Genomic DNA, 26,786 nt, shown 5'->3' with positions numbered 1-26,786 from the left:
GATGTGTTCTCTTACGTAAAGTCGGGAGGCTGGCGGTCTGCAATGGCTCTCCTGGGCTGAACTCAAGGCATCGGCAGGGCTGTGTTCCTTCGGGGGATCAAGAGGAGAGTATTTATCCTTGCTTCTTCCCGCTGCTAGAGGCTGCCTGCAGGCCTGGGTGGTGGGCTGGTCCATCTTCAGCCATCACCTGTACTCTGGCCTCTGCTTCTGTCACTGCGCCTTCTCCAACTCCGCTGTCTGCTTCTTCCACCTCTAAAGACCTGTGGGATGACATTGGGCCCCCTGGATAATCCTGCACGTTCTCCCCATCTCTCTCCATCCGCAAAGCTCCTTTGGCCATATAAGAAACCAGTCATAGGTTCGGGGCCATCCGTGGGGGCCGGGGAGCTGGGGCGATGGGGGAGGTGCGCAGGGGACCAGCCGAGGCACGGCGACAGAGCGCGCGGATACCGCCCCACGACAGGCTGCTGAGTTCAACTCACACGTGCTGAGGAGACGTGGAGGGAGGAAGACGTCCAGGGGACTTCTTGGGGAAGCGGGTTTTGAACCCGGTTGGGCAGAGGATATGGAAAGCTTGTGAACCAACAGAAAGAGGTTCGAAGACAAATGAGACAGAAGGAGCAAAGCAAGAGGACGCAGGTCTCGCCTTCAGCCCGACGACTCTTCTTCCTTCCTTTGCCTTTTAAGCGGACTCATTTGGAGGGAGTTTGGTGTAGTTGCAAATTCATGGGGATTCAGAGAAGCGCGCCTCGGTTTGAATCCTGGCTCTACCACCTGCTAGCTCTGTGACCTCAGGCAGGCTTCTTAACCTCTCCGATCTTTGACTTCCTTCTCTGTGGAATGGGAATTCTAATTCCTGCCTGCCTCCAAGTGGCATTGTGGGTACAACTAAGATGAGATGCGCACTGTTTTGGAGGAAGTGAGGGTGGAGGAGGTGTCCTAGAAATGTTCTACCACCCCTGCTGGTGCCCCGTCACTCGCCGTGGGGGACACAGAAAGGAAGCAAAAACCTACCAGTCATTGCAGTGATTCTTGGCACCGGCGAGCCCCACATTTCGGAGCAGAGTGGAGTCCTACTGCTTCGGCGGGCCACACTGGATCTTGTCAGCCACAGACAGAGTGGGACACTGTCACCGGCCAGCCAGGAAACCTGCTCATGTGCAAGAGCGAGGAGAACCAGCAGAGTCGCCTCCCGCCATTTCAATTCTGCCTCTTCCCCAACAGCCCCTCAGTTTATCAGATTCTTTGGCCACATTCCTACACCACTTCTCCTCTCAGGCTTCTCCCTTCCCTTCCCAGAGCGTTGGGAATTTTTCTTAAACATCAAAACCCATCAAAAACTCACTCTCCAGTTCTTTTGAACCAGGGCTTATGCTAGAGCAAATAACCCACTTTCTTGCTAGGTCTTATCCCCTCAGTGTCCACATAGAGCCCAAGAAGAGAGGCTCAGATATGGTGGTTACATGGGTGCGTGTATGTGGGGGTTCTGTACTGTTTGCCCTTCTCCGCAGATAGGGGAATGCAGAAGTCTGTACTCACCACACATTGCTCAGCATCCCTGCATCTGCGAGATGTGCCTGGGCTCCTTGGAGGGAGCTCATAAGCAGAAATAGAGACCAGTTGGTCAGTTTGAGGCAGTGAGTGGAGGCGTAAGCCCCAGGCTCTTGTCAAGGTACTCTTCTTGGGGAGAAGGTCCCATTCAAGTAAAAGGCAAAGCAGATGGCAAGAAAGGCCCACCAGCATCAGGGGGTCCCCTGTTGGCTGTGCTCCTGGGCAGGGAGCCCACCTTGCAGCATCAAGGCTGGTGCCCTTTCTCTGTTCCCTCGTCTGATGGACTGGGAGTGAGTGGAGGATGGATAGCAGTCGACTCCTCCCTACCATTCACTGAGGTGAGGGTGGCCACAGCCTCCTTCTAAAAGAGGCCGAAGCAGTTCTATACATGGGAGTCTGTAATGGAGAGCCTGGGCTTTTTTCCCGATTTTGTTGTTTGTTTAAAAAGGCAAGTGTGTGTGTGTGTGTGTGTGTCTGTCTGTCTGTCTGTCTGTTGGTCCGCCTGTGTCTGTGTGTACGTGCACTTTCCTGACTATCTGTTAGAGAAGGCACTATGTAAAAGAAGCTGGACTCACCAAATGTGAAGCCTGGCTTAAAATAGGGACCATGTGGCCCACATCAGATTCACTTTGGGAAGCCTTGAGGGTGAGTAGCATTTCAAAGCATTAGCAGCCCCCTCCCAGCAGCCAGCAAGAGGGCTTGATGAACACTGATCTTTGTGATGTGACATGCAGCATATGCGATAAGAGGCTGAAGATGGAGAGAACAGCCCTGCTTTCAAATATGAACCCCAACTTGACAGTCACAAGGGCAGATGCTCCAAATGGCAGTGTCAGTTTCTTTTTTTTTTATTCTTATGTTAATCACCACACATTACACCATTAGTTTTTGATGTAGTGCTCCATGATTCATTGTTTGTGCATAACACCCAGTGCTCCATACAGAACGTGCCCTCCTCAATACCCATCACCAGGCTACCCCATCCTCCCACCCCGGCAGTGTCAGTTTCTAACTGAGCTGCTTGTCAGGTGGGTTATTCTGTGTAACTGTGTGTGTACTAGTCAGGCTAGATTTGCTGCTGCAACAAGCAGCCCCCAGATCTCATTGACTTGGCACTGTAGACATTTATTTCTGGCTCATGTTCCAGAGTCTGATGCAAATCAGAAGGGGGTGGGAGTCCTCCTCCTCACTGTCATTCAGGGACTGAGGCTCCTTCTGTTTAGTAGCTGAACATTATCTAGGCAGGCAGAGTCTTCCCCTTGAATTCTCAACATCCAGCTGGCAGGTGGAAAAAAGGGACATGTGGACGGGGCCCTAGAAGTTTTAGGGCCCAGGGCTAAACGGGCTCATATCACTTCCTCCTGTGTTCCATTGGCCAGAACTAGACATATAGACTGTCTAAATGAAAGACTGGCTGGGAAATACAGAGCAGCTGTGGGTTCAGGAAGAAGAGGAACCAGGTTTGGTGGGCCTCTGGTCACTCTCTACCACTCTCCGCCACCGTGCTCAGGATGAGAACAGCTGTGATGAGCAACTTAGTGACGGCAAATTTGAGTGCATCTCCTAATCTGTTCTGTGTCGGTTCGCCACACTTAATCCAATGATTCTGCCATTCCTTAATTGTGTGTAGAATTCCATTTTCCATATTCTCTTCAGAGCCTTTGAATACGCTAATGAAAGGCAAATTTGTATCCCTTGAAAGTTCATTTGATTTCTGGAAGCATCCAAAATAACTAGGAACCCAATCTGGGGATAAGGGGGACAATTCAGCTACGTTTTCTTCTTTGGGTCAAAAATGAAGTGTGACCACAAAGTCAGCTGACTCTTGAGGCCATTTCCAAAGTTGGGATCCCAACATAACACATTTTGAGGACTGACAAGGACTAACAAGACCTCTCAAAGTTCTGACTTGATAGCATTTATTTAGATACATTGTGTGAGTGTGCATGTGTGTGTGTGGGGGGGGGTGAGTGATGGCGGTTATGGTTCATACGCTGTCTTTTATTCACAATCTGTGTTGGTCTTTTTTGCCTTCCCAGATGGAAAGACCTTCCGTACGTAGTATACGCATATCTTCAGTTATAAAGCATCCCAATTCGTGGTTTTAAATATTTTTTTATGTGCTCTGTCAACCCATCCAACCTATCATGGATTCGTTCAGTCACTCACTCAGTATTTATTGAATGTCTATGTGTGCAAAGCCCTTAAAAAAAATCAGAAACTGTGAAACCAGATGACAGCCATTCCTTCTGCGGCTCAGTCCGTAGGTGCTGGAAGCAGAGTGTTCAAGGATGAGGAAGCAGGAATTGGGTGCAGACTTCCTGGATGGCCAGGAAGAGAGGAACTGGGCTTGGAACAGACTGCACTTGGATGTTTCAACCAAAGCGCTCTGGGAAGAGTAATTACCTGCAAGATTTTTTAAAAGACCAAAGAGAATAGATCAGCTCTTCTCTGGACTGATGTTTTACTTTTGGGGGTAAACCCAGTGCCCTGGAAAATCTTCGTGTCTGTTTTAGAATTAGTCATGTTACCCCAAGACACCAGACCTGAGCTTATCTTTTCCTCATGAGCAGTAGGAAGAAGCATAAGAGATGGGGGTGGACCATGCTCTATGGTAGCAGTTCCAGGAATGGGTTCGGGGATCCCACTGTTCCATCATACAGCTGCATTCAGGGGTGAAGGGGTAAAGCCTTATTTCTGAAAGTGTAGTTCTCAGCGCACTAATATAAGAAATCACCTGGGATTTTTTTCTGCTAAATGGAGATTCCTGGGCCCTTCCCAGACGTCCTAAATCAGACCTCCTAAATCAGCCAAGGAACATGCATTTTTAAGCAACCTCTCCCCCAGGTGATTCTTGAAAGTTTGAGCAGCCTAGGTGGAAAGGCTGTGGGCTAACGTGAATCTGAGACTAGCTGTCTTTATGAGCTCCAGGCTCGTGGCGTGCAGTTGCACTCTGAGTCCAGAGCTTCAGGTGATGTCTGCTGGTGAGGCGTGCTGGTCCGTGCTGGGCTCCAATAAACTCACTGTGGGAGCCACTTCCCCATGGGCCACACTGACTGACCAGAGACAAAGCACCTCAGAACCTCGTTCCACTAAGAACACTAAGAATAGTGGAGTCGGGCTACATCACCTTTGTGTGCGTGTGTTTGCGGCTGTGGGTCTATTTATCTCTAGACCTGGATACACACGTATTGTTGTCTCTACCATTGACAGGTACAGCCCTCCCCTGACCTTCCGCCCCCACCCCCAAATCCTCCCTTCCTTCCAGTCCCACCTCTCAGGAGGCTAGGGCTCTGCGGTCTTGGCACTCATCTGCAGCTGGGGTCCTGCAAGTCATGGTCAACCCTTAAAAATTAAATAAGAAAATCTTCACTGAGCCGGGCATTATGCTAGACACCCATATGCATTGTCTCATTTGATCCTCAGAACGGCTCAGTGAGGTAGGTACTATTTCCCCCATCTTACAAAGGAGGAAACTAAGGCTCAGCAAAGTGAATTTACTCAAGTTCCCATAGCTAGTCAGCGGCAGGTCTGGATTTGACCTCCGATCGTTCCTCGGTCACTGTCCACAGTCCCCGTGGAGGACAGTCCAGACCTGATCTGCTCTCTGCAAGTCACCCGCAGCTCATCCTTTACTTCTAGAGCAGGCACTGGCAAGCCACAGCCCCGTGGGTCAAATCAAGGTCAAATCAATCAGAGCTTGTCGTTATTTTAATTGAGGTGAAATTCACATAAAATAAAATGGACCATTTTAAGCACCACCTGTTTTTCAAAATACAGTTTTGCTGGAACGCAGCCATGCCCACTGGGTCACGTACTGTCTATGGCCACCTTCTCACCACAGTAGCGCGGGTGAGCAGTTGTGGCAGATGCCATACGGCCCACAAAGCCTCAAATACTGGCCCTCTGGCCCTTTATGGGAAAAGTTTCCTGGTCCCTGCTTTTGAGAGTTTTGGCCTGGATCCACGCCCTTGGGAATGAGTTTTCTCAGACATCTGCGATGCCCTTCCTTCCTAAAGGTAAACTCTCCTGCTCTGTTGGAAGCCATGCTTTTGTGTCTCGTGGACCTAGCTCCTCAGCTACCCCCTTTCCTCCTTATTCCTCCTGTTTCCACCACCCACAGGTCAGTCCTGGCAAACACATGCCTGTGCCTGATCTGCTCAGTGCCATCCCTTTTTCCTTCTTTTGTGCCAAATAACTAGTATATAAGGTTTACCCCTGGATATCTCACCTTCTCTCCTTATACTTTCCCTCCTCACCTTCCACCATCCAGCTTCCAGCTTCTGCCCTTCTGTTAGCCTTTTGAATACATCTCCATGTGGAGGTCTTGGAGTCCCATGAAATTCATATAGTCTACCTGGCATCCCATCCTTGCTAAGACCGTGTCATCCTGCTGTCTCAAATTAGTTTGTCTTTCTCTCTCTCTCCCTCTCCTTACATCTGTTCTGTTAACAAATTCTGCTGCCTTTTTTGGAAATGTCTCTTGGGTTTCTCTCTTCCTCATCCCCACCAATTCCTTGGTCCAGCCCTTCGTCACTTCACATCTGGATCACTACAGAGGCTCCTGACTGGTGTCCCTACCTCCCCCTTCTCTAGCTCGTCTTTCAAATTCCAGGAGCTCAAGTAGAGTCAGGTGCTTGGGGTTTGCCTTTGCCATTCTTTCCAGAGTCCTCTCCCACACTCCCTGTGTCATACTGAACACGGCGTCTCCATGGCACTCGGCATCTGTGTCACACTTTCTTCCTCAATGTTCTTAGAGGACTTGCTTCATGCTTTTGTAAAATAACTTGTTATACTTATTTGTGGATCTGCATTTTCTCCTAATCCGCTGGCTAGGCAAGGGCAGGGACTATGTATCTTCCTCATCTCTGTGTACCCAGAGTCTAGCATGGGTACAGAGCAAGTGCTCAATAAATGCTTCTTGAGCCACCATTTTGATCACATCCCTCTACTGCTGAAAGTTCACACTCAGTCTCTGTTTCCGCCACATGAAGTTTACGGCAGTGGTTTTTTTTTTTTTATTCTTATGTTAATCCCCATACATTACATCATTAGTTTTAGATGAAGTGTTCCATGATTCATTGTTTGTGCATAACACCCAGTGCTCCATGCAGAATGTGCCCTCCTCAATACCCACCACCAGGCTAACCCATCTTCCCACCCCCCTCCCCTCTAGAACCCTCAGTTTGTTTTTCAGAGTCCATCGTCTCCCATGGTTCGTCTACCCCTCCGATTTCCCCTGCTTCATTCTTCCCCTCCTGCTACCTTCTTCTTCTTTTTTTTTTTCTTAACATATATTGCATTATTTGTTTCAGAGGTACAGATCTGAGATTCAACAGTCTTGCACAATTCACAGCGCTTACCAGAGCACATACCCTCCCCAGTGTCTTATCACCCAGTCACCCCATCCCTCCCACCCCACCCCCAACTCCAGCAACCCTCAGTTTGTTTCCTGCGATTAAGAATTCCTCATATCAGTGAGATCACGGCAGTGGTTTTCTACCCCGGATGTGCATTAGAATCACTTGGGAGCTTTTGAAGACTACCGATGCCCGGCCCTACAGAGAAATCCTGATTAGGTACATAGGTTCTAGGCACTGACATTTTGTAAAAACTTCCCTGGCAATTCTCCTATCTGGCCAGGATTGAGAACCACCGGTCTGAGGCCTAGTTTTCAAGATTCCCATCCATTTCTCCATCCACACAGGAGTTCCCGCTCAGAACCTTCTCACACCTTTGGCCTCTTCCCAAATCGCCCTCTCTCTCATGCAGACCACCCGTCTGTCCTCACCCAGGGCAGGGACCCTGTGGGCGTGCATCCCAGAGCACCGAGCAGAGCCAGGAGTGTGGGGGAGCCCCCTCAGGGAGCGAGCCTCAGAGCACAGGCTCTGTCTGGGTTGGGTGGGGAGGAAGAACTGGGTGGGACTTACAGCAGGTGCCTCGGCCACCTCCCACCGCTGTGTGGACCGCACCAGCTTCCCCACGCCAACAATGACCCCATGGCATGGTGGCCGAGAGCACAGGGCTTTAGATAGGCTCTGCTCGTCAGCAGACTTGTAGCCCTATTTCCTGTCCCACATTCTTTTCCAATTCTCTTCTTACAAAGTGGGGACAAGACAGGGGAGCGGACGGGGCACCGGGCTGGTGTGTGCAGATGAGTTCCGTGAGGCCTTCTGCGTGTCTTCCATGGGCCTGTGGCTCAGGCCCCTGCGGCTCAGTCAGAGAGGTTTTTATTTCTCCTCAAGACGAGGAGCCCTCAGCTGCCAGGGCTACTTAGAACGAGCAAACGATGTCACAGGCCACGTGTTTCCACTTGCTCCGGTGAAGCAAAGACCTTTGGAAACAGGACATCTTGAGACATTTATTATCTTCTACCTACTACTTACTATCTTTGAGACATTTACTTATCTCTTATTGTCCACAGTGGGTCAGAGATTAGAGAGATCTTTTATCTCGTGAAAGTCACGGGTTCAAATGTTCCTTTTTTCCCAAATTTTAGAAACAGATAAATCAAGAGACTCATAAGGTAACTGTTATTTGGTTTAACCCATCCCAAAAGAAGTCAGGATGGCAGTGACCCACGGGGGCAGAGAGTGGAAGGGAATGCGGGTGTCTTTCCCTCTGAGTGCTGAGTACACAGACGTCCAATGAGTGAAGTTCCTGGAGCTCTGCAGGACACGTTTATGGCATGCCGCAGGTGCACTTTTTTCTATGTACGTCACATTTTAATAAAAAGTTTCAAATAGTTGCTCATGCTCTTGGGAGGAATTCAGACAACACCGGGAAGCACACATATTCTTCAACCAATTTTAAAAATAAAACCCAGGGAATGTAAAAGTTGATTCCACAAATATTTTTTTAAATGCCTTTAGTTCTATGTAACAGTTTGTTAAAGAGAAGAAACAGAAAAGAGAAGGAGAGAAACATTGGGCATGAGTTGATTGGAAGAAAGCCATACAAAGAGAAAAAAAAAACCGAAAGCCTGATGGAGAAGTAGAGAAATGGATGGGCTGGGAGGCACTCAGGGATGTCAAGTGAGACGTGAAGAAAAGTAGAGAAGGAAAGAAGCAGAAACAGCCCCATGGAGGAGACATCTGTGAACAGAAAGCAACAGAGAAAGACCCCCCAAAATGGGGGGAGGGTACCAGGGGTTAGAGAGGAAGGTGAAAACCCCCAGCCTCACAGAGCGAGGCAAAGAGGAGCAGAAAGAGGGAAGGGGGGAGTCCAGCCAAGAGGGGGAGGTAAAGGTGTGGATGTTGAACCTGGTCGCCAGCCAGACCATGGACTGTGGCAGCTTGTTAAAAAGCAAGGAGCTTGGCAATCACATGAAGAAGGACATTGCCTCCCCAGTGCCTCTGGCTCAGGGCCCAGCACATGGGACGTGCTCATCCAATAGGTGTCAACTTCTTGACTGAATGAAACGATGCCTGAAAACCCAGGCCCCTCTGCCCCCAGTGGGAAGTTCACCTCTGAGTTTTCTGCTCTTCCCCTAGGGCCTCGGCCACTTTGCCCAGGGTCCTGGCATCCTAGGAATTTCCCCGCCTGCTCCGGGGAGGATTTTTCATGCTGGAAGGTTTTGCAAAATAAGACCGCTTTTATCAGAATTCTGTTGCGTCGGAGAATGTTCCTGGCTCATTGACGTTTATAGTGTGTAACCGATTTTATCGGAGGAATGTTGTTTGGAATGGAATGGTCCTTTCAGATGGGCAGACAAGAAACGGAAGGTCATTCGAGGACCCACCCCAAGCTGTCTCAGTGGTTACTCAGGGTTGCCGTACATGATGCTTGGGAGCCTGGCCAAGCTGTGAGCAAGCCTTCCTCCCTAGAGGAGGTCCCAGCGGTCTGCTGCGGGATTGTGGTGTTTACGGCTCACCTTGGCCCTCAAAGCAAATCCACCAGCGGGTAGAGGCGCAGCAAGGGCTCCCGAGGCCTGGGGTCCAGCGAGCAGCCTGGCTCACCTGGACAAAATGAAACCATTCCTGACATTTCAGAAAGGGGACAGTAAGGCTTCTCCTGAGAGGTCACAAATAGGGAGATGGGTTTATCCTTTTGGTTCTTTTGTCAAAATCCCAAGGCACTCTGTTTCCAGGACTCTGAACAAAATGGTGCTGGTGTAGTAAGTGTCCAGGGGGCGGGGGGGGGGGGGGGCTTGAATTCTCTCTCCTCTGTTGTAACCCCTAGTGTTGCCAGGGTCAGCAGTTTCTCTCTGAAAGGGTTCTTTTTTTTTTTTTTTTTTAAAGATTTTATTTATTTATTTGACAGAGAGAGACACAGCGAGAGAGGGAACACAAGCAGGGGGAGTGGGAGAGGGAGAAGCAGGCTTCCCACCGAGCAAGGAGCCCGATGTGGGACTCAATCCCAGGACCCTGGGATCATGACCTGAGCTGAAGGCAGTCGCTTAACCGACTGAGCCACCCAGGCGCCCTCTGAAAGGGTTCTTGTACTGAGTGGGATGCAGAGACTGAGACAGGAAGGGGAGGTCATGTGAGGTCAGAAGTCTTTGTTCCTGGTGGGAGGGAATCTACCCTGAAGTGGGAGAGGACTGAGGTGCCCCGGCTCAGGCCAGGGATGCTGGACACAGGTCAGCAAAGAGAAGCAAGTTGGGAACAGCTCGTGCTGCTGGACACTCTCCAGTAATTTCTGTGAGCCCTTACAGGGCTGGGCATTCTAGCACATTTCTCGCACCCTCTATGATTTCTAAACTTCTTCATTGTAGTGGATGGAACTGTGTCCCCAAAAAGATATGTTCAAGTCGTAACCCCTGGTACCTGTGAATGTGACTTTACTTGAAAAGGTCTTTGCAGACATAATCAAGTTAAAAGGAGATTATCCCGAATTAGGCTGGGCCCTAAATCCAAAGACTGTTGCCCTGGTAAGAAGGCCATGTGAAGACACAGACACACGTGGAAGGGAGAAGGCCATGTGACTAGAGTGATGTGTGCACATGCCAAGGAACACCAAGGTGGCCAGCAACCAGCAGAAATTAGGACAACACAGGGAAGAATTCTCTCCTAGAGCCTTCGGGGGGCGCTCGGCCCTGCTGACACCTTGGTTTTGAACTTCCAGCCTCCAGATCTGAGAGAGGATAAATTCAGTTGTTTTACACCACCATGTTTGTGGTACTTTGTTACAGCAGCCCTGGGAAATAAATTATATTCATGTTCCTCCAGATTTCCCACCCCTCAGCTCCCCTGCCCCCACTCCAGTCCCTCCACCCTCAGCAGATAGCCTTGTATTTGCTATTTTACAAAGAAAATGGAAGTCCTCAGCCAGAAACCCAGAGCCCTTTGCTGGGCCACCTTCTCGTCTTTCCCTCCTTCCAAGGCCAGGCCCTTGGCCTGCACTCCCACGTCTCAGAAGCCTTATCCTGCCAACCACATTTTCTCTTTCCTAAAGCTTTGATTTTTCTTTCTCCCGTGTACACCCTTTCCATGTTCAAATTCTTCCCCTAAAAGCAAAAAAACCCTCCCCTACTCCTTCATTCCCCTGTGGTTGCTGTCCTAATCCTAACTCATTCTTCCCCTTCAAAGCCAGGCTCTCTTGAGACTTCATTTCTGCATTTGCCACTCCTCCCTACTTGCTCTTTTGCTGCATCTGCTCCAATTGCTACGTGGACACCTTCCTTATCATGGTCAAAGGGGACTTCCATGTTGCTAAAGCCAATGGGTATTTTCGGTCATCTCCTTACTTGACCTTTTGTCAGGGTCACCCACTATGAACCACCATCTCCTTCCCTTCACTCCAGTGATGTGACTTCTTCTGGGCTTCCTCCCTCATCTGTGGCTCCCGCCCAGCCCCTCCTGGCTCAGTCTCCTCACCCCAGCCATCTCATGTTGCGGCCCCACGGCTCAGTTTTAGGCTCTCTTCACTTACCAGAGTGCTCTCTTTTCTCAGTGATCTCATTCCCTTGTATGCAGATCTGGACCTCTCCTCTCAGCTCCACATCTGCGCATCTAAATGCACACTTGACATTGCCACTTGAATGTCTCAAAGTCACCCAGACCCAAGTCTAAAACAAAGTTCATGATCTTAACCTCAAAGATTGGGTTCTCCTCCACCATTCCCTCTCCTTGTGAATGGTACTACCATCCCTCCAAACATAAAGGACCGAAACTCAGGAAATCTTTGACCTCTTCTCCCTCATCCTCTACATCCATCAACATACCTTGTGGATTGTGCCTCCTGCAATCTCGAGTCCATATTCTTCTGTGAACTGATCTCTATCATCATTGTCCAAGAATTATCATTTCTCACTAGGACTTCAAGAGTTCAGGCATCAGCTCTATGTCTTTCTAAGTCACTCCCATTATCATAGCCAGAATAATGATTTCCAGTTGCAAGTCATGTCACTCCTCACCCCTTTCTCTTTTCCACTTCCACCTCCCCAACATGGAACCTTAAAATGACTTCCCTAAATTCTTTTTTTTTTTTTTAAGATTTTATTTATTTATTTGACAGAGAGAGACACAGCAAGAGAGGGAACACAAGCAGGGGGAGTGGGAGAAGGAGAAGCAGGCTTCCCACTGAGCAGGGAGCCCAATGTGGGGCTCGATCCCAGGATCCTGGGATCATGACCTGAGCCGAAGGCAGATGCTTAATAACTGAGCCACCCAGGCGCCCCATGACTTCCCAAAATTCTTAAGGTAAAGCAAAAACCTTTAAAATGGGCAGTGAGTGTCTGCATGACCTGGTTGCTATCAGGATCTCCAACCTCACTTCCCTCCACGCTCTTCATCATTCTGTGCTCCAGCCACATCGGTTTTGTTTTGGTCTTTTATAGGTACTCCAATTCTTCCTGCCTCAGGACCTTTGCACACACTGTCCCTGCTCTCCCTTGCTGATTTTCAGCCTACAGAGCTTTCAGATGGTGGCTCAATCTCATGTTTATAGGGAAATTGAGAACCCCTCCCAAGTGTTCTCCTTCAGGGCACTTTCCACAGTGACAAGCTTACATTTATGTTCTTTTGATAACCGTCTGTCTCCTCCAAACCTTTTAGGGCTATGAGGTCTTAGACTGACCCAACAACCAGCACGATGCTAGGCACAGAATTGTCACTTAGTAAATATTTGTTGAATGACTAAATAAAAGAAAGCAGGTACTGTGTTGGAGTCTGGGGATGCAAAAATAAATGAGGCATGGAACTTCCCAGAAAGAAGCTCACAAATTGGGGGTGGGAGGGTGCAAGCAGAGGAGAGGCTGACTAAACAGAGTCAGGGTGTAACAGGGTGATGAGCACATAGCAGAGGAGCAGGCCAGAGGAGATGGTGCTGCCTGGGCCCAGCTCACCACCCCCGGGTGAAGCTCAATCCAGGTGTCTGTTGGCTGATCTTGGCCCTCAAGGATCCTATTCCTGTGATGTTACTGCTCTGCAGCCACCACTGTATCCCAGCCATGGCCGTGCCACCCCACACTGCCACGAATCCTACAGGGCACTCTTCTCAGGAGCTGGGCACTGTTCAGGGTGCAGCGTGGTTAAAGGCTCTGGTTACAATTAGAGCATCATGTGGAGCACTTCAGTGGGAAGAGTTCTGTGCCTTCTGGACAATGACCTCATCATATCCTCAGGCCAACCCGGGGAGGTGGCAAAGGGTAATGATTTCTCTCCCCACTCTACAGGTGGGGAGACTGAGGTCAATAGAGATCACTGGACTTGGCCAGGGAGTGAGAACAGTCTGGGAACAGAGCTTGGCGGGAACCCAAGGCCCTCTCTCCAGGATCTGCCAGCCACACCAGTTGGCAGAGGAGAACTCCTCGGGCTGAGGACGAGAGCTGCAGCAGGAATCTGCAAAAGCTTGTTTACTTTGGTGCAGAAGGACATTTCATCACCTCTTGGAACCACAGAATGCTAACGCAGATGGGCCCTCAGAGATCATCTGATTCAACACCCTTGTTTTAGGAAGGAGGAAACTGAGGCCAGAGCAATGAATCTCCTTTGCCCTCCCTTTCCTTTCCCCACCCTACTGATAGTGAGTGGTAGGGCAGAGACTGCTAGCTGTCTCCCCAGACCCCTTTTCCCCTTCTTTGCCTCTATGGCTAGACTGTATTTCCTAGACTCCCTTGCAGTTTGGGGAGCCACGTGACAAATGTTCTCTCCAGTGGGATGTGAGAGGAAGGGCGGCATGCCACGTTGAGGCTGGGCTCTTTCAAACCTCCTATGCTCACAACTCCATGTTCTTTTCACTTCTGGCTGATTGGGATGTCAATTCCAAGGGCAACTTCGGGACCATACATTAGAGAAAGGCAGAGCTGCCATAGTGTGGGTCCCGGGAACACTGTGTGGAGAAGAGCCACGCGCTGACATGAATGCCTACGGCTGCTAAGAGAACCAGAAGAATAAAACGTCGATCACGTGAAGCTGCAGCTTTTGGGGGGGTGCTGATTTAGTTCCGCAATCTGGCCTAAACCTAATCTAGCTCACACGGCAGCCAGGAGAGCCCCTGCAAAAGCTCTGACTACAGGCAGTATCAGGTGGGGGAGACAGCAGGCTGACTGTGGAGTTCACTGTCAACCACTTTGGAAGGCCCCCACTCCCACTGCTGGAGAGGTTAGGAATGCCTGACTCCTGCCTCACTCGGTCTGGGAACTTGGTCCAAGCTGGCTCCCCAACTGTTTCATTTTCAGTCAGTAGATTGTCGGGGCTGGAATGGATCTGAGATGTCATCTGATTTATCCCCTGGCTCCAGTCAGGGCCTCTTCCAAGCCATCCACAGTGACCAAAAATCATGTTTCGATTTTTATATCCCTGGGCAGGAAACACCACAGATGTCCTTAAACACCTGTTTCATACCTCCTTGCTACGGTGTCAGAAGGTCCTTACTGAACCCTAAAACACCAGAGCTGGAGCACCCCTTAGCAATCATGTTGAACAATCTTTGTTTCACAGATGAGGAGACTGAGGCCGGAACCACACAGTTAAACAGTGGTCAAGTCAGGACAAGCCAGGACTCGAAGGCCCAGCTGACTACTCTTTCTAAGGTTCTATTTGCCTCCAACTCTCTCTTGCTGTTTTCTCTTCTTCTGTCCTAGAAGGTGATGAAAAAGTGCCCAGGTCCGTTTCACTGTGATCAATCCTTCCACCTTCTCCTGTGTCTCCCCCTCCTCACCCCCCAGGGGAAGCCCTTCCCAGCTGACGTGAGCTTGGCTATTTCTCTTAGAAGGCAAAGAGAAGATTAGGGAGAGAGAAATCTGTGTTGCCTACAAGGGAGGGATGTGTCCCAGGTGCACATTTGCTCCTTGGGCCTTGGTAGTGATGGCAGACTCTCTAGTGGGATCTCTGAATCCCTGTGAGAAGCCTGTAAGGGCCATTAAACCCTTGAATGTCACTGGTTGCCTGGGAGGGCAACCCGTGCTCTGGGAAAAGTACTCGGAGGAAGGGAGGGAGTGGCGGTGACCAGAACCTCTGAGCACAGCGTCTTGGCCTGTTGGGGCTTGTCTGGCTGCGTCTGGGCAGCTGGGCAGTTCTGCCTGTTAATATGAGAGCAGGATCCTGAGAGGTTGAGCTGGGGCCACGAAAGCAAACCTAGTTACTTACAGGGGGATCATTGTATGGTACTTTCTTGGAAAGACCTGGAAATTCCACATGAGAGCCCTGGCAAGTTGGGTTTGTTTTGTGGTTCTTAACAAACATAATAAAATAAACCCAAATGGTTACTCCCCACTCCCCTGTTTAAGGTGAGGTTGTTTATACACAGCATCCTTCATGTTTTCTGCCAAGTGACTCACTTGGACTGAATCACTAGAAAGTGGGCCTAGGTCCATCTGCAGCTGCCCTGGACACCACGAGCTGCTCATTGCCCTGGAGGTGGGGGTCATGGAGCTCTGGAGACAGCAGAGAGGAGTGGAGGAATGGGGTGGGGTGGAGAGTCAGGCCTGAAAGGGAAGTCCATACTCATAGTTTCCTGAGCATCTGGTGGTCAGACAGGACTCCCCGATGGAACTGACAAGATTCCCCAAGGAACTCCAGTCTTCATTTCAGTTGAGACATCGTCTAGATTATTGCAAATTCTGAACTGTGGGACCAGAATTAATAATGCCACACAGTCCTTCACAGGTAAAACTCTTAATCTTTGGGTCTAGCTTCAGAATTTTGAGCAAATTATTTTCCCATTTTGAGCCCCTCTTTCTTCAACCTAGAAATAAAAAGGCTTGCAGTCCCTAAAATACAGACATTTTATCCTTTATTTACCGGGAAGGAAAGGGATATGGACACAAATGGAAGTTTATTTGCCAGGAAATTTTGTTTTCACTAAATCTTTGAATCTCTCCCCTGAAAGTTTTCATTTAAAATTCAGTGATCTCTGTGTGTCCTTTTGTTTAATTTTTGATCTGCAGCCCTTTTTCTAAGTATGAGTTTGCCTAGCCATGCCCCAATTCACAGTTTTCTTTTCCCTGTGGCCTGTTTGGGTGTCCTGGAGGTGACATTTCTGCAGAACTCTTTGTGTGAGCCAAAGGCAGTGGTCCTATGGGGATGGGAGTCCAGGCTTGAGAAGGCTCTGGAGAACAGGGTGACTCCCGCGCTGGCCACAGGGTGAGGTGTTAGGCTTGGCAGCAGCGACCCCCGACACCAACCCTGGGGCCTGGAGGAGGTGTGGTGGTGGTGGGAGGGGAGGGGGGCAGTTCACATTAGCAAGGGGCAGTGACCACGCGAGGTGGGAAGAGGGGGACAGGTTCCACTTCTCTCCCATATGAAAGCACTTTGTACAATCTAGTTAGTGCTAACCACATCACCCGGTACCCGCTTTTCACCCACTTACTGCGCATTTAAGGAGTTGGGAAATTCTGGTCCCCGATTGGGAGGACTCGGTTTTTCTGATTTTTCTCCCAACGGCAAAGCAACCTCAATGGGGGTGGAGAGGGCGTGTGTGTGTGTGTGTGTGTGTGTGTGTGTGTGTGTGTGTGTGTGTGTGTGTGTGAGACCAAAGTTGGCCGGCTGTGTGGACCTCACCCCGCGGTCCCCGGCCGGCCCCCGCCCCCTTCCTGCCCTCTCCCCGCCCCCGGGCCCGGCCGCGCTCGGCCGGTGATGTCAACCCGAGGAGGAGCCGCCCGCCGCCCGCCGCCCGCCGCCCGCCCGGGCTAATTAGCATGTAGCGGCGCCGGGGCCGCCTCCGCCTCCGCCGCGCCCGCCCGCCCGCCCGCCCGGCCCCGGCCGCCCTCCCGCGGCTCCCCACAACTTTTGAGGCGGGGACTGCGCTGGCAGCCCCACTTCGCTCACTTCCCCGGCCCCGCGCGGCGCCCGCCGCCCGCCGCCCGCGTCCCTCGCACCCGCGGCCGCCCCGCGCCCGCCCCGCGCGCCGGGCATGTGAGCGCGGGCGGGCGCCGCCACCATGGCCTCGCCGCCGCTCCCGCGCCCGCTGCTGCTGCTCCTGCTGCCGCCGCTGCTGCTGCTCCTGCTGCCGCCGCCGCCGGCCGCCCCCGGGACGCGCGGCCGGCCGCCCTCCCCGGCCCGCCGCGCGCCGAGAGGGGCGCCCCTCGCAGGAGCGGGGCCGGCGCGGCCGCCCGAGCCCGGCCCCGGCCCCGAGCGCGAGCCGCCGCCGCCGCCGCCGCCGCCCACGCCGCCCCGGGAGCGCCGCCGGCCCGCGCCCCCCGGCCCCAGCCGCACGGCCCCCCGGCCGGCCGCCGTCACACGCCGGGGACCCTCGCGCCGGGCGCCCCGAGGCGGGAGCGCGGGTGAGTGAGAGCCGCGGCCGGGCGCCGAGGAGCCTCGGGCTGGGGGCGTGGGCGCGCTTCGGGGCCGCATCCCCTGCCCTGGGCCCCTCTGCGAGCTCGGTCCCGGCCGGGGGTCCCCCGCTGACCCAGGTCGCGGCGGGGGGGGGGGGGCGCGTGGGAGGGCGGCGAGCGGGAGAGTGGCTTTCCTGGACGTTTTTGCTGGTGGCGGGACTGGGGGTGTGACCGTCCTGTTCTCCCCCCCCTTGGAAGAAAACTTGTTTTCCGTGGTACACCCTGGACGTCTCCCCTCATACCTCCCTTAGAAAAAAAGAAAAGAACCCCCACGCGCCCCCGCAAACCTTCCGAAAGCGCTTCTCCCACCTTGGAGGTGATAACATCTTCCCGTCAATTCCCCAATTCCATTCTTTTCCTGTAGATACAGAAATGGCCTCTCCAGGTACAGAGCCTAACTTTCGAATATAAATAACTGATTTTTTAAGGGTTCTAGCGCTGAGGATATTGTAAAGGACAAAGGATGTAGTTGGAAACACAACACTCTACGGGCTCACTCTAAAAGCAGAGGAGGAACTGGGGCGACGGTATGGCAGTGGGGGGTTGCAAGGGCAAACCCCTGCAAGGCAGACGGGGACACTGGACTGTCCCTGAGCCTTTCTTCCGCCCACCCCTTTCCTTTCCCGACGGGCCGCTGCTTCATACATAGCCACTGCCTATCCTGCTCAGAAAGGGACCTGCCCCCTCTCCTCTGGACCTTTTTATGCAGTTCCTTCTTTAGATCTGGAAGAAATGCTTAGGACCCAGTGGAATTCCAAACACAATACCATTGTGACCTTGGGGGTGTCACCTCTTTTGATCTCAGTTTCTCCATCTGTGAAATGGAAGTAATGATCCCGGTTCCCCTTAGCCTCCTAGCGATGGCATGACAAAATGAAAGTAAAAATAAATGAAAAGTGCTTTGAACAGGCAGCAATGTGGTGGTGTTAGCCACTGCCTTCCTGTGGGTGACTCAAGGCATATGCTCTCCTCTCAGGGTTATTCTGGAACAGCAAGGTTGCTGGCAACACTAGGTATTGATTCGAAGTTTAGGTGAAGGTTGAGAAGGTTTCGTCTTCCTAATTGGCACTTCATTTAAGTTTCTCGTATTAGACACACTATCCGGTATAGGAATTAGCTGGCTTCGTTGAACCTAGGGATGCTTCCTCTAATTAAATAAGAAAAAAGTTTTTTTAAAAAATGGTCAGGTCCTCAGTAAAAACTCAACTCCATCTTCAGTAGTTCTCCCATCATTGGAGAATGCCTTGTCCTTGTGAATTTCTAAGCCACTGGCCCGAGACTGAGAAACTGAGGAACAGTAAGGGAAGGGAGGGGAGAAAGAAGCTTTAAAAGACCTACCAGAGACATACCCATTGTGACTCTGACTTCAGATGACTTACAACATACATTGTTTTAAGTTCCATGGGAAGGAATCAACAGAAAAGAGAATGTTCCCTGGCTTTCTCACACTAGAAAAGTAACTAAGGAACACTGTGTAGTATTCTGTGGGTTTTCTAAGTGGAGAGGGAGTGCAGGGGATTGAGGTCCTTTCAGAGGAGACACCCAAGAACTGGAGGCAGGTTTCTCTGGTTGGTGGCCAGGCATTCTTACCTGTGGGGCCCCATCTTATTAGGGATGGGTGGGAGGGATGCTGATCTGTGGGGACACTGGTTGGATAAGGCTTGCACACGAGTCTCCTTCCTTTTCACAGCTGGGCATCCCCACACATCACAGAAAGCTGGGCTTTACAGGGAGAGGGACAGTGGAGGGAACTGGCTTAGGGGACTCAGCAGGTAAGAATTGGGGCTGATCTCCTTTGCTAGTCAGGGACACCCTGCTACCCTAAGTGACCCACACTTCTTCATAGGTGTGGCAGTAACGCTGCTAATCTTGGCTTTGCAACCTTCCCAGTTTGATGTATTTGGGGTGCTGAGAGCAATGGAGGCTTCGGGTGCATGAGGCTTTGGAGGAATGCACGTAGAGATCCCAAAAGCAGGTAGCAGGAGGCAGAGTAGTCCAAAACTTCTCCTGCCTGAGCAGGTCTCTCCTGGCACCCCCACACAGCCCACCCAAGTCATGCCTGCTCTTAAGGCTGGATCTCAGGTGGGATGTTAGAAAGGTGAGATTAAGAGAGGAAATTGATTACCTGTTGAAAACTGTTAGAAGCTTCTAATATGGCTGAGGATCTGGTGGTGGTTCACACAATGTCACTTAGAGGGAAAAGACAATGAACAAGAAAGCCAGCAGTGATTTCTGTGAGTCTGAGTTTCCTAATAAACTCTCAGGCTTTTCTTTGGACCCTTTTTGATTGGTCACCATGTCTCACAGAGTAAAATCAGTTATTTCCCAAGGCAACCAATTCTCAACACTGAAAGAGCTTCCAGAGGCCCTCTGGTCCACATTGAGTCCCACGAGGATATCTGCCCTTCCAGCACCCCTGACAGATGGCCATCCAGGCTCTGTCGTAATGTTTTTGTGTTTGGGAGGTGCTCGCTCCTGCAGGTAATGAGCCCTAAGTCTTAGAAATAATGTGCTTCATTTGACTGTTGGGGAAACTGCCTGTAGCCCCTTCTGCTGTTGGCATACTGGTGGTCAGTGCCTGGCACACATGGCTTGGGCTTCTGGATACATGGGTGTCCACAACAGGGACCAGAGATGTCCTTTTCTTCCTTGGGGCCATTTCTAGCCCTTTCCTCTTGGCAGAGTTCAGGACTCTCGCTACTGAGTAAGCACACTTGTGTTCCCTCTGTGGGGTGTTTGCCTGCATTAGGCTGCAAGTCCCCCACTTGTGTACCCACCTATCACCCTGCCAGCTGTTCAGATGAAGTTCGTTGCTGGTGTTTGAGCTGGTGGAGATTGAGAAGATGCTAAGTCCTAGAGATTTTCTTTTTCTCGGTGTGTGTGTGTGTTTTGGAACAACTTCGGGCTTCTGAGCCGCAGTTCTGAGTGCTTAAGTTTATATGCCTTGATTTTTTTGTGCTCCATGGACCATGCTTTAATTGTGAGATCTGCAGATGAAAAGGGGAAGAAAAAGGCTTAAGTCTTAATGAGAATCAATGCAGAAGGAAAGAACTTTCCCACCCAAAGGGGAAATGACGTTGAGTAGCTGAGCAGCTAGCCCAAGGAATAATAATCTTAGAAAAATGCAGCTCCCTCGAGCAAAGGAAGCGCTGTGAGCCCAGCCCCTCCTGGGCTGCTACATAGCTGTCCCCTGAAGTGCTGTAACTTTTCAGGCCAACTAGCTGGAGCTGCCGGGGGAGAAGCATTACACCATGCAGCAAAGCCCCAGGCTGGGCAGGAGGCGGCCCCATAGGGAAGAGTGGGTGGCTACCTCTCCCCTGGCTGAGGCTGGGAGGGGTCGTGGTGGGGGTTCCTGAGAAGCCTACTTGCTTTGATGGAGGCTGCTCAAAATAGAAGGAAGGGTGTGGGGAAAGGGATTCTCTGTGGCGTGTGTGTGTTTAAAAGCCACATCCTTTTAACCTTGCAGGAGCCCTTTTATTGCTTCCCTCGATGGGTGTGCAAATGCCGAACTGGTGTTTTCTGCCCAAGACCTGAACTGGTGTGGGTAGAGGAAGAACAAAAGAGGTTCGGTGCCCAGCTGGGCAGTGACCACGTACTTAGTCCTGGGGGGCTGGGGAAGGAGTCTGTGCCTCCTGGTGGTCCCCTGTGACTTCAGGGGCCCTGCCGAGCTGGCTGGGAATGGTGTTCTGCCGTCTCAGAGAGTCTCACAAAGCAAGCAGAGAACAGATGACAGTCTGTACCCCGATTCAGAGGCTATAAAATTGTTTTCTTTCTAACGGCTGTGCATGCTCTCTTCGACCCATTGCCTGTTCATCTTGCACAGACGGAACAAAGATGTTTCTATCCTGGCTTTCCCCTCTTGTTGGCGTGTGGCAGATGTGTCAGGCTGTGTCAGTTTGGCTAATCTGTAAGCCAGAAAACACTGACAGAGCTCTTTCTGTGCCTGGGGAGCTCTGCCAGGGGATGGGGTGCCCCCAGAGGACAGGAGCCTTGTTGGAGCACCGGCATCCACACGGTAGCCAGTAAAATGATGGTGTGTTAGTGATCCGGAACTGAAGAAAGGCCACAAGGAGATCATACTGACCCAAGGAATGGTGTAGAGAGAGGTGACTGGAGAGGTGGAGAGGTTGCTGGGGGCCGCTAATCCAGGCCGGAGGAGGGTGTGGACTGGGATGTGGATAGCACAGAGTGGGTAGGGTATTGGCATCAGCAAAATCCCACAGACTGAAAAGCTCAAGACTGACACCTACCTCTTTTCCTTTTCTTTTTACAAAATTTATTTATTTATTTTAGGGGCACCTGGGTAGCTCAGTCGGTTAAGCGTCTGCCTTTGGTTCAGGTCTTGATCCCGGGGTCCTGGGATCGAGCCCTGCATCGGGCTCCCTGTGCAGCAGGGAGTCTGCTTCTCCCTCTCCCTCTGTCCATCCCCACCGCTTGTGCGCTCACTCTCTCTGTCAAATAAATAAATGAAATCTTTTTTTAAAAATTAGAGAGAGAGAGAGCGGGGGTGGGGAGGGGTGGGGGGAGAAGGAAGGGGCAGAGAGAGGGGGAGGGAGAAAATCTCCAGCAGACTCCCTACTGAGTGAGGAACCCAACTAGGGGCTCAGTCCCATGACCTGAGCCGAAATCAAGAGTCTGGTGCTTAACCGACTGAGCCACTCAGGTGCCCCTGAAAAGCTTGACTTTTCAATTGGAAGTGGTCAGTGGCCAGGAAGTCCGGGGAAGAGGAGACCTGTTAGGGTCCAGAGTCAGTGGAGTGGAGACTGGACTGGAAAGGAGGATTCGGGCCGATCTTGGAGGGCTTTAGAGGCCGGCTTGAGGCGTTTGTTTCTGTCAGTCTGCACTGAGGAGCCTCTGAAAGCTCTTGAGGAAGGAGTAGTACGTTTGCTTGGTCAGTGTTCCTTTGTGTTTGGTGCTGGGGCTCACGGATGAACCACATGTGGGTCTGCCCTTCCTACAGTCCAGGACTCACGTCAGAAATCGGGGAATGCGGGCACGCAGTTTATCAACATGTTGGGAGGAAAACACTGAAGGCACAGACTGGAATGGGGGCAGTGGACATTGAAAGGGAGCACTGCAGGGACCATTTACAGGAGGAAGGCGGGAGAGCCTGGTCACTGCCTGGCCGAGGGGATGACGGGGACAAGGGTAGGAACTGGCTTGCCTGTCGAGAGGCTGCCTCGGTTGGAGGTGCTTTCACCGTAAAACCTGCAGCCTGTCCCGGCGGAAGTGTCATGCAGACAGTCGTGGACGTGGACCTGAACGAGGGGGAAGCCGGGCCCAGCGTCAGCCTGGAGGGGTGACCCTCAACGGCAGCGGGAGCCACTGGAGAGGAGGAGGCAGGCTCTGACCCGGCCAGTGTAGATGGTGAGAGAGGAAGCGGCACCAGCCCAGGGCCAGCCCGGCCTGCAGGTGCAGCTGCGAGCGGGCAGTTTGGAGGCCGGCCGTGCCTGGGCAGCGGATTCGAACGTAGTGCCTGGGTTATGCGTAAAAGGCGGCTGTGGAGGTGCATGTAGGTTAACACAAACCTGCCTGGACTTGCTGGCTCATCCTGGTATTATCCAGGTTAAAGGGAAATAGGAGCCGGGGAAAGACCACGGGATTGATCCTGACAAGTTCGGGGGAGCCTGTGAGAGCGCAAGAAGTTTGCTCACCTTGGGGGCGACAGCAGATGCCAGCCGCGTGAGGCGAAGTTTAACAGAGACAGCAACTCTTGATTTCCACCCCCTAAATCTGGTGTGGACTCCCTACTCTGCCATCAGGAATTGGCAACATGATCCACTCATTACTTAAATGAGAAGCTGAGAAGCACTCAACATGCATCTCCTTCCCCCACCCTCTGCATCTCTGTTCTAGTTGGGGAAGGGGACTCCAGTTGCTTCTGCTTCTCCCTAGATCGCAGATCTGCCCTCACAATCTGCACAGCTCTGTTTTGCTCTCCCTGCCTCCACTCACGTGCTCCCTCGGATCCACCTTCACAGAGCCCAGAGCGATCTTAAATGTAATTCAGGTCACCTCACTCTCAGGCTAAAAACCCTCCAAGGGCTTTGCATTGTACTTAGGGTAAAATAAAATAAAATAAAAAATCCAGACTCCCTGCTGGAATACCAGGTCTGCAGGACCCGCCCTGCGGACTCCCTGGCCTCTTCTTGCCCGGCTCCCTTTCTGACCATGCCGGGCAGTTGCATGTCCGTGCCAGACCCCGTCCTGTCCTGCAGACTTGGCGTGCGGTGTCCACTGCCCATAGTGGAACCGGCCCTCCAGGCGGGGGAAACAGCCAGTGCAAAGGCCAGAACCAGCTTGCATGTCTTGGGTTTGGAAAGAAGGAAGAGCACTGTGGCTAGATCACCGAGGGCCCCGCGAACCGTGGCAGGAAGGTCAGATTTTCTGCTTGGCACCATGAGGGGGTTGAGCAGAGGAGTGATGTGGAGAGTACGCTGGGAAGACAAGACAGGAAGTGAAGGTGGAAGGCAGGGCCTAGTTCGGTGCCTGACACGTGGTAAGCACTCACGGTATTTGTTGAATAAACGGTTGCTCAAAGGGAAAATAGGTCCAAATACAAAAATTGGAGGTAGAAAGAAGAATGCATGCTTGCAGTAATATTTCTCTGACTGAGCAGCCCTCGTGTTCTTGGATCATCAAACATGGGACGGGCAACACCTTCCTCAGGCTTTACCTCTCAGTGCAGTGGGACAGTGGACTGGACAGTTGTGTTCTCCAGCCGAGGGAGAGCACGGAGACGCAGTCTGGGGTGCCTGGGCTGCTCCCTTGTTGGCCCAGGAGCTGTCGGAGGGCAAGGCTGCATGTCCCTGTCAGGCAGGCGGCCCTCCCTGACATTTGTTTCTTCTGGAAGCCCACCTTGCTGTCAGTCAACAGTGAGGCCATGAGGTGACATTGTTGACTTAGGCTCCAGACAAAGTGCAGGCATTGAGGTCTTTCCAAGCTGCATCGTCATCTTTGCCTTCTAAAAATCATAACATTTCTTTTTTTCCGATTTTATAAGTTTTATGTGTGTAGCATATACGATTTGGAAGTTAGAGAAAAATGAAAGCAACAAATAAAATATCACCTATATTCCAATTACTAGAAGTATATTAAAACATTAGCAATTGTTACATTTTTCATTTATAAGGAATATAAAATTATGTATTTCAAAATAGGATACACAAGGGTACCTGGCTGGCTCAGTCAGTAAAGCATGTGACTCTTGATCTCGGGGTTGTGAGTTTGGGCCCCACATTGGGCATAGAGCTTACTTAAAAAAATAGGACACACCCCCACACACACCCCACATATATATGATACATGTGTATTTCCATATGATATCCAGAAAGGATACCATTCCATTATAACTTTTAGCTATGTCTTTATTGGATATATAACTGTTTCCAGTTTTTCACTGTCATAAATAACGCTGTGATGAACATAGTTGTGCATCAGTTTTTATATTTGTCTCTGATTATTTGCTTAGTGTTAATTCCTGGATGTGGAAAATTTTAAGATTCCTGACACTGCTCTACCAAATGGTACCCAATTATTTCAACAGCATGGTATGATTGTGTAGATCTCACTACACCCTGTGTATTAGCAGGCAGATTGATTAAAATACAGTAGCTTTCTCTTGCCTTTCTTTTTCATCCGGATGTCTTCTGAGAGTGGTGTGTGTATGTGTGTGTGTGTGTGTTGGGTGTGGCCAATCACAGCATCTCTCTACTAACCACATTTCTGGAAGCTTCTGGGGCTCCACCTCATCCTGTGGTGGGAATCAAGTTGAAGAGAGGATGTTTTGGTGGGTGACAGACTTTGCAGGGCGTCTGACTAGCAGGAACGTGGCGGACACCGCTGATGGAGGTGGATTCCTCCAGAGCCGGCAGGAAGCTCTCCAGCATGTTGTGTCAGCGGGGCTACATCTGGGCAGGGAGGCAGCCTAGTCGAATGCTGTGGGCAAAGTGGCCAGGCAGAAGGGAAACACAAGTATTTTAGAAAGAACTGGAATGCAAAATTTGGGATGGGGCAAGAGAATGCCACAGGGACCTTGGGATCCTGGACACAGGGATCTTTCTAAATGAGAGTCATTTCATTGGCAATAACTGATCCTTTAAATTGCGGCATACTGGGCGAAATTAGATGTCTGTTTTGGGTCTGTAAGAACATTTTGAGAATCCTCTTCACATTCAGAGAATCCTAGACTCTCTGGGTTTAAAGGGACCTTTATAAAGCTTTCTTGGAATGCCTGGGTGGCTCAGTCGGTTAAGCCCCAGACTCTTGACTTCAGCTCAGGTCATGATCTCAGGGTCATGAGATCGAGCCCCGAGCTCTGTGCTGAGCGTGGAACATGCTTAGGATTCTCTTTCTCCCTCTCCCTCTGCCCCACCCCCAAAAGGCTTTCTTTATTCATTAAATGATAGACTTATTTCCAAAGTAAGTAGGGAAGGGAAGGGGGCTCTCACTCTTTTGGCTCATCTCCCCTGGTTGATTTCCAGCCAGGGTGAGTAAATTTTACTTTGTGCTCAAACTTTTGGTCTCTTTGTTCAGGACATGATACAAGATGAGAGGTCACCTTAGATTGGGAGATATCTGACAAATCCAGACACTTCCAACTGAGTGATGTGACTGGCTGCATTTCACAGACAGTTATTCCCAGAAAGGTTCTGGAAACCAGTGAAGCAATTTCACAGCCAGGATAGTGACAGAGCTATAGCTGGGTGTGGAAATGGCATTCCAATAATGTGGAGTGGCCAGACGTAGAGGCTCCGACCACTCCAGAGGCACCAGAAGGCTCAGGGTCAAGGTCTGGCTCTGCCTCTTAGACATGGGGTGACTTTGGGCATATTGCTTCCTGCCCTGGGCCTCCATTTCTTTACTTAAGAAATAAGGGGTTGGTCCATCCCGTGCTAAAAGCTTCATTTCTAAGGGTGTCGGGTTTATCCTGTGAATACCTCCTGACTTCCCTGATGCCGGCCTGAAGTGTGAGGAGACTCAACACCTGGCTTCTTAGCTCAGGGTCCAGGAGCTGTGGGGCCTGTGTGAGGGACATCTGTGAGCCTGCTGGACCTCTAGCTCCTTGAGAGGAGGCATGGGTTACATCTGTCTTCGGCCCTGGCCCAGGGAACATCTGCCCAGGTGGTACTGTGGCAGCTCCTGCTCCCACGTGACCGAGGGCTCCTGTCATAAGATCTCCTAAGGAGCTACAAAGCCCATCTCTAATTCCACAGAGCCTGTTAAAAATGGACACATTCCTTTTGCTCTATACTTTGGTTCTGGGGTACTTGAGCTTCACTGTACTCTCGTGGCTTTCCCGCCACGTAAAAGTGTTCGAGGAAAGCTACCAGGGCAGGTGGTGTGGTGGGCAGTCTCTGTGCTCTTCATTCCTGTGGTTGTGGGGGCCTCACGGGGAGGCTTCGATCTCGCTGGAGACCCTGAATAACAGCAGCCCCTATGTCTCTGCTGGGAAGGAACTGGGCTACTGGAAGCAAGGAGACGGATTTGACATGTGTGACAGATTTCTGCTCAATGT

At 51.2% G+C, this 26,786-nt stretch overlaps 1 protein-coding gene and 1 long non-coding RNA gene across 4 annotated transcripts in view; one reads left to right on the top strand and one right to left on the bottom strand.

Moving 5' to 3' along the window:
* Positions 1–2,346: 2,346 nt before the first annotated feature.
* On the bottom strand, positions 2,347–25,127 carry LOC135361791 (uncharacterized). The gene is made up of 3 exons (XR_010405795.1): positions 24,988–25,127; positions 20,047–20,256; positions 2,347–3,957 (listed from the first exon to the last, which is right to left on the bottom strand). It is a non-coding gene; the product is annotated as an uncharacterized LOC135361791 (long non-coding RNA).
* HEG1 (heart development protein with EGF like domains 1) overlaps positions 16,861–26,786 on the top strand; it is an 85,802-nt gene continuing 75,876 nt past the window's right edge. For 2 of the 3 annotated variants that reach the window (XM_045903021.3, XM_045903020.3), the window contains exon 1: positions 16,861–17,218. In XM_045903021.3, coding sequence (XP_045758977.1) covers positions 16,876–17,218 — 343 coding nt within the window. In that variant the 5' untranslated portion in view covers positions 16,861–16,875. Of the gene's footprint in view, positions 17,219–17,626; positions 17,655–26,786 lie in introns of those variants that run through there. The other variant, XM_064572818.1, reaches the window with a different exon arrangement.

The sequence above is a fragment of the Mirounga angustirostris genome, unplaced genomic scaffold, assembly GCF_029215605.1.
Source record: "Mirounga angustirostris isolate CCGP_5_RB_7025 unplaced genomic scaffold, mMirAng1.0.hap1 SCAF_1, whole genome shotgun sequence".
NCBI classification, from domain to species: domain Eukaryota; kingdom Metazoa; phylum Chordata; class Mammalia; order Carnivora; family Phocidae; genus Mirounga; species Mirounga angustirostris.
The sequence above is the reverse complement of the archived record's forward strand: the minus strand, read 5'-3'. Positions and strand labels throughout refer to the sequence as shown.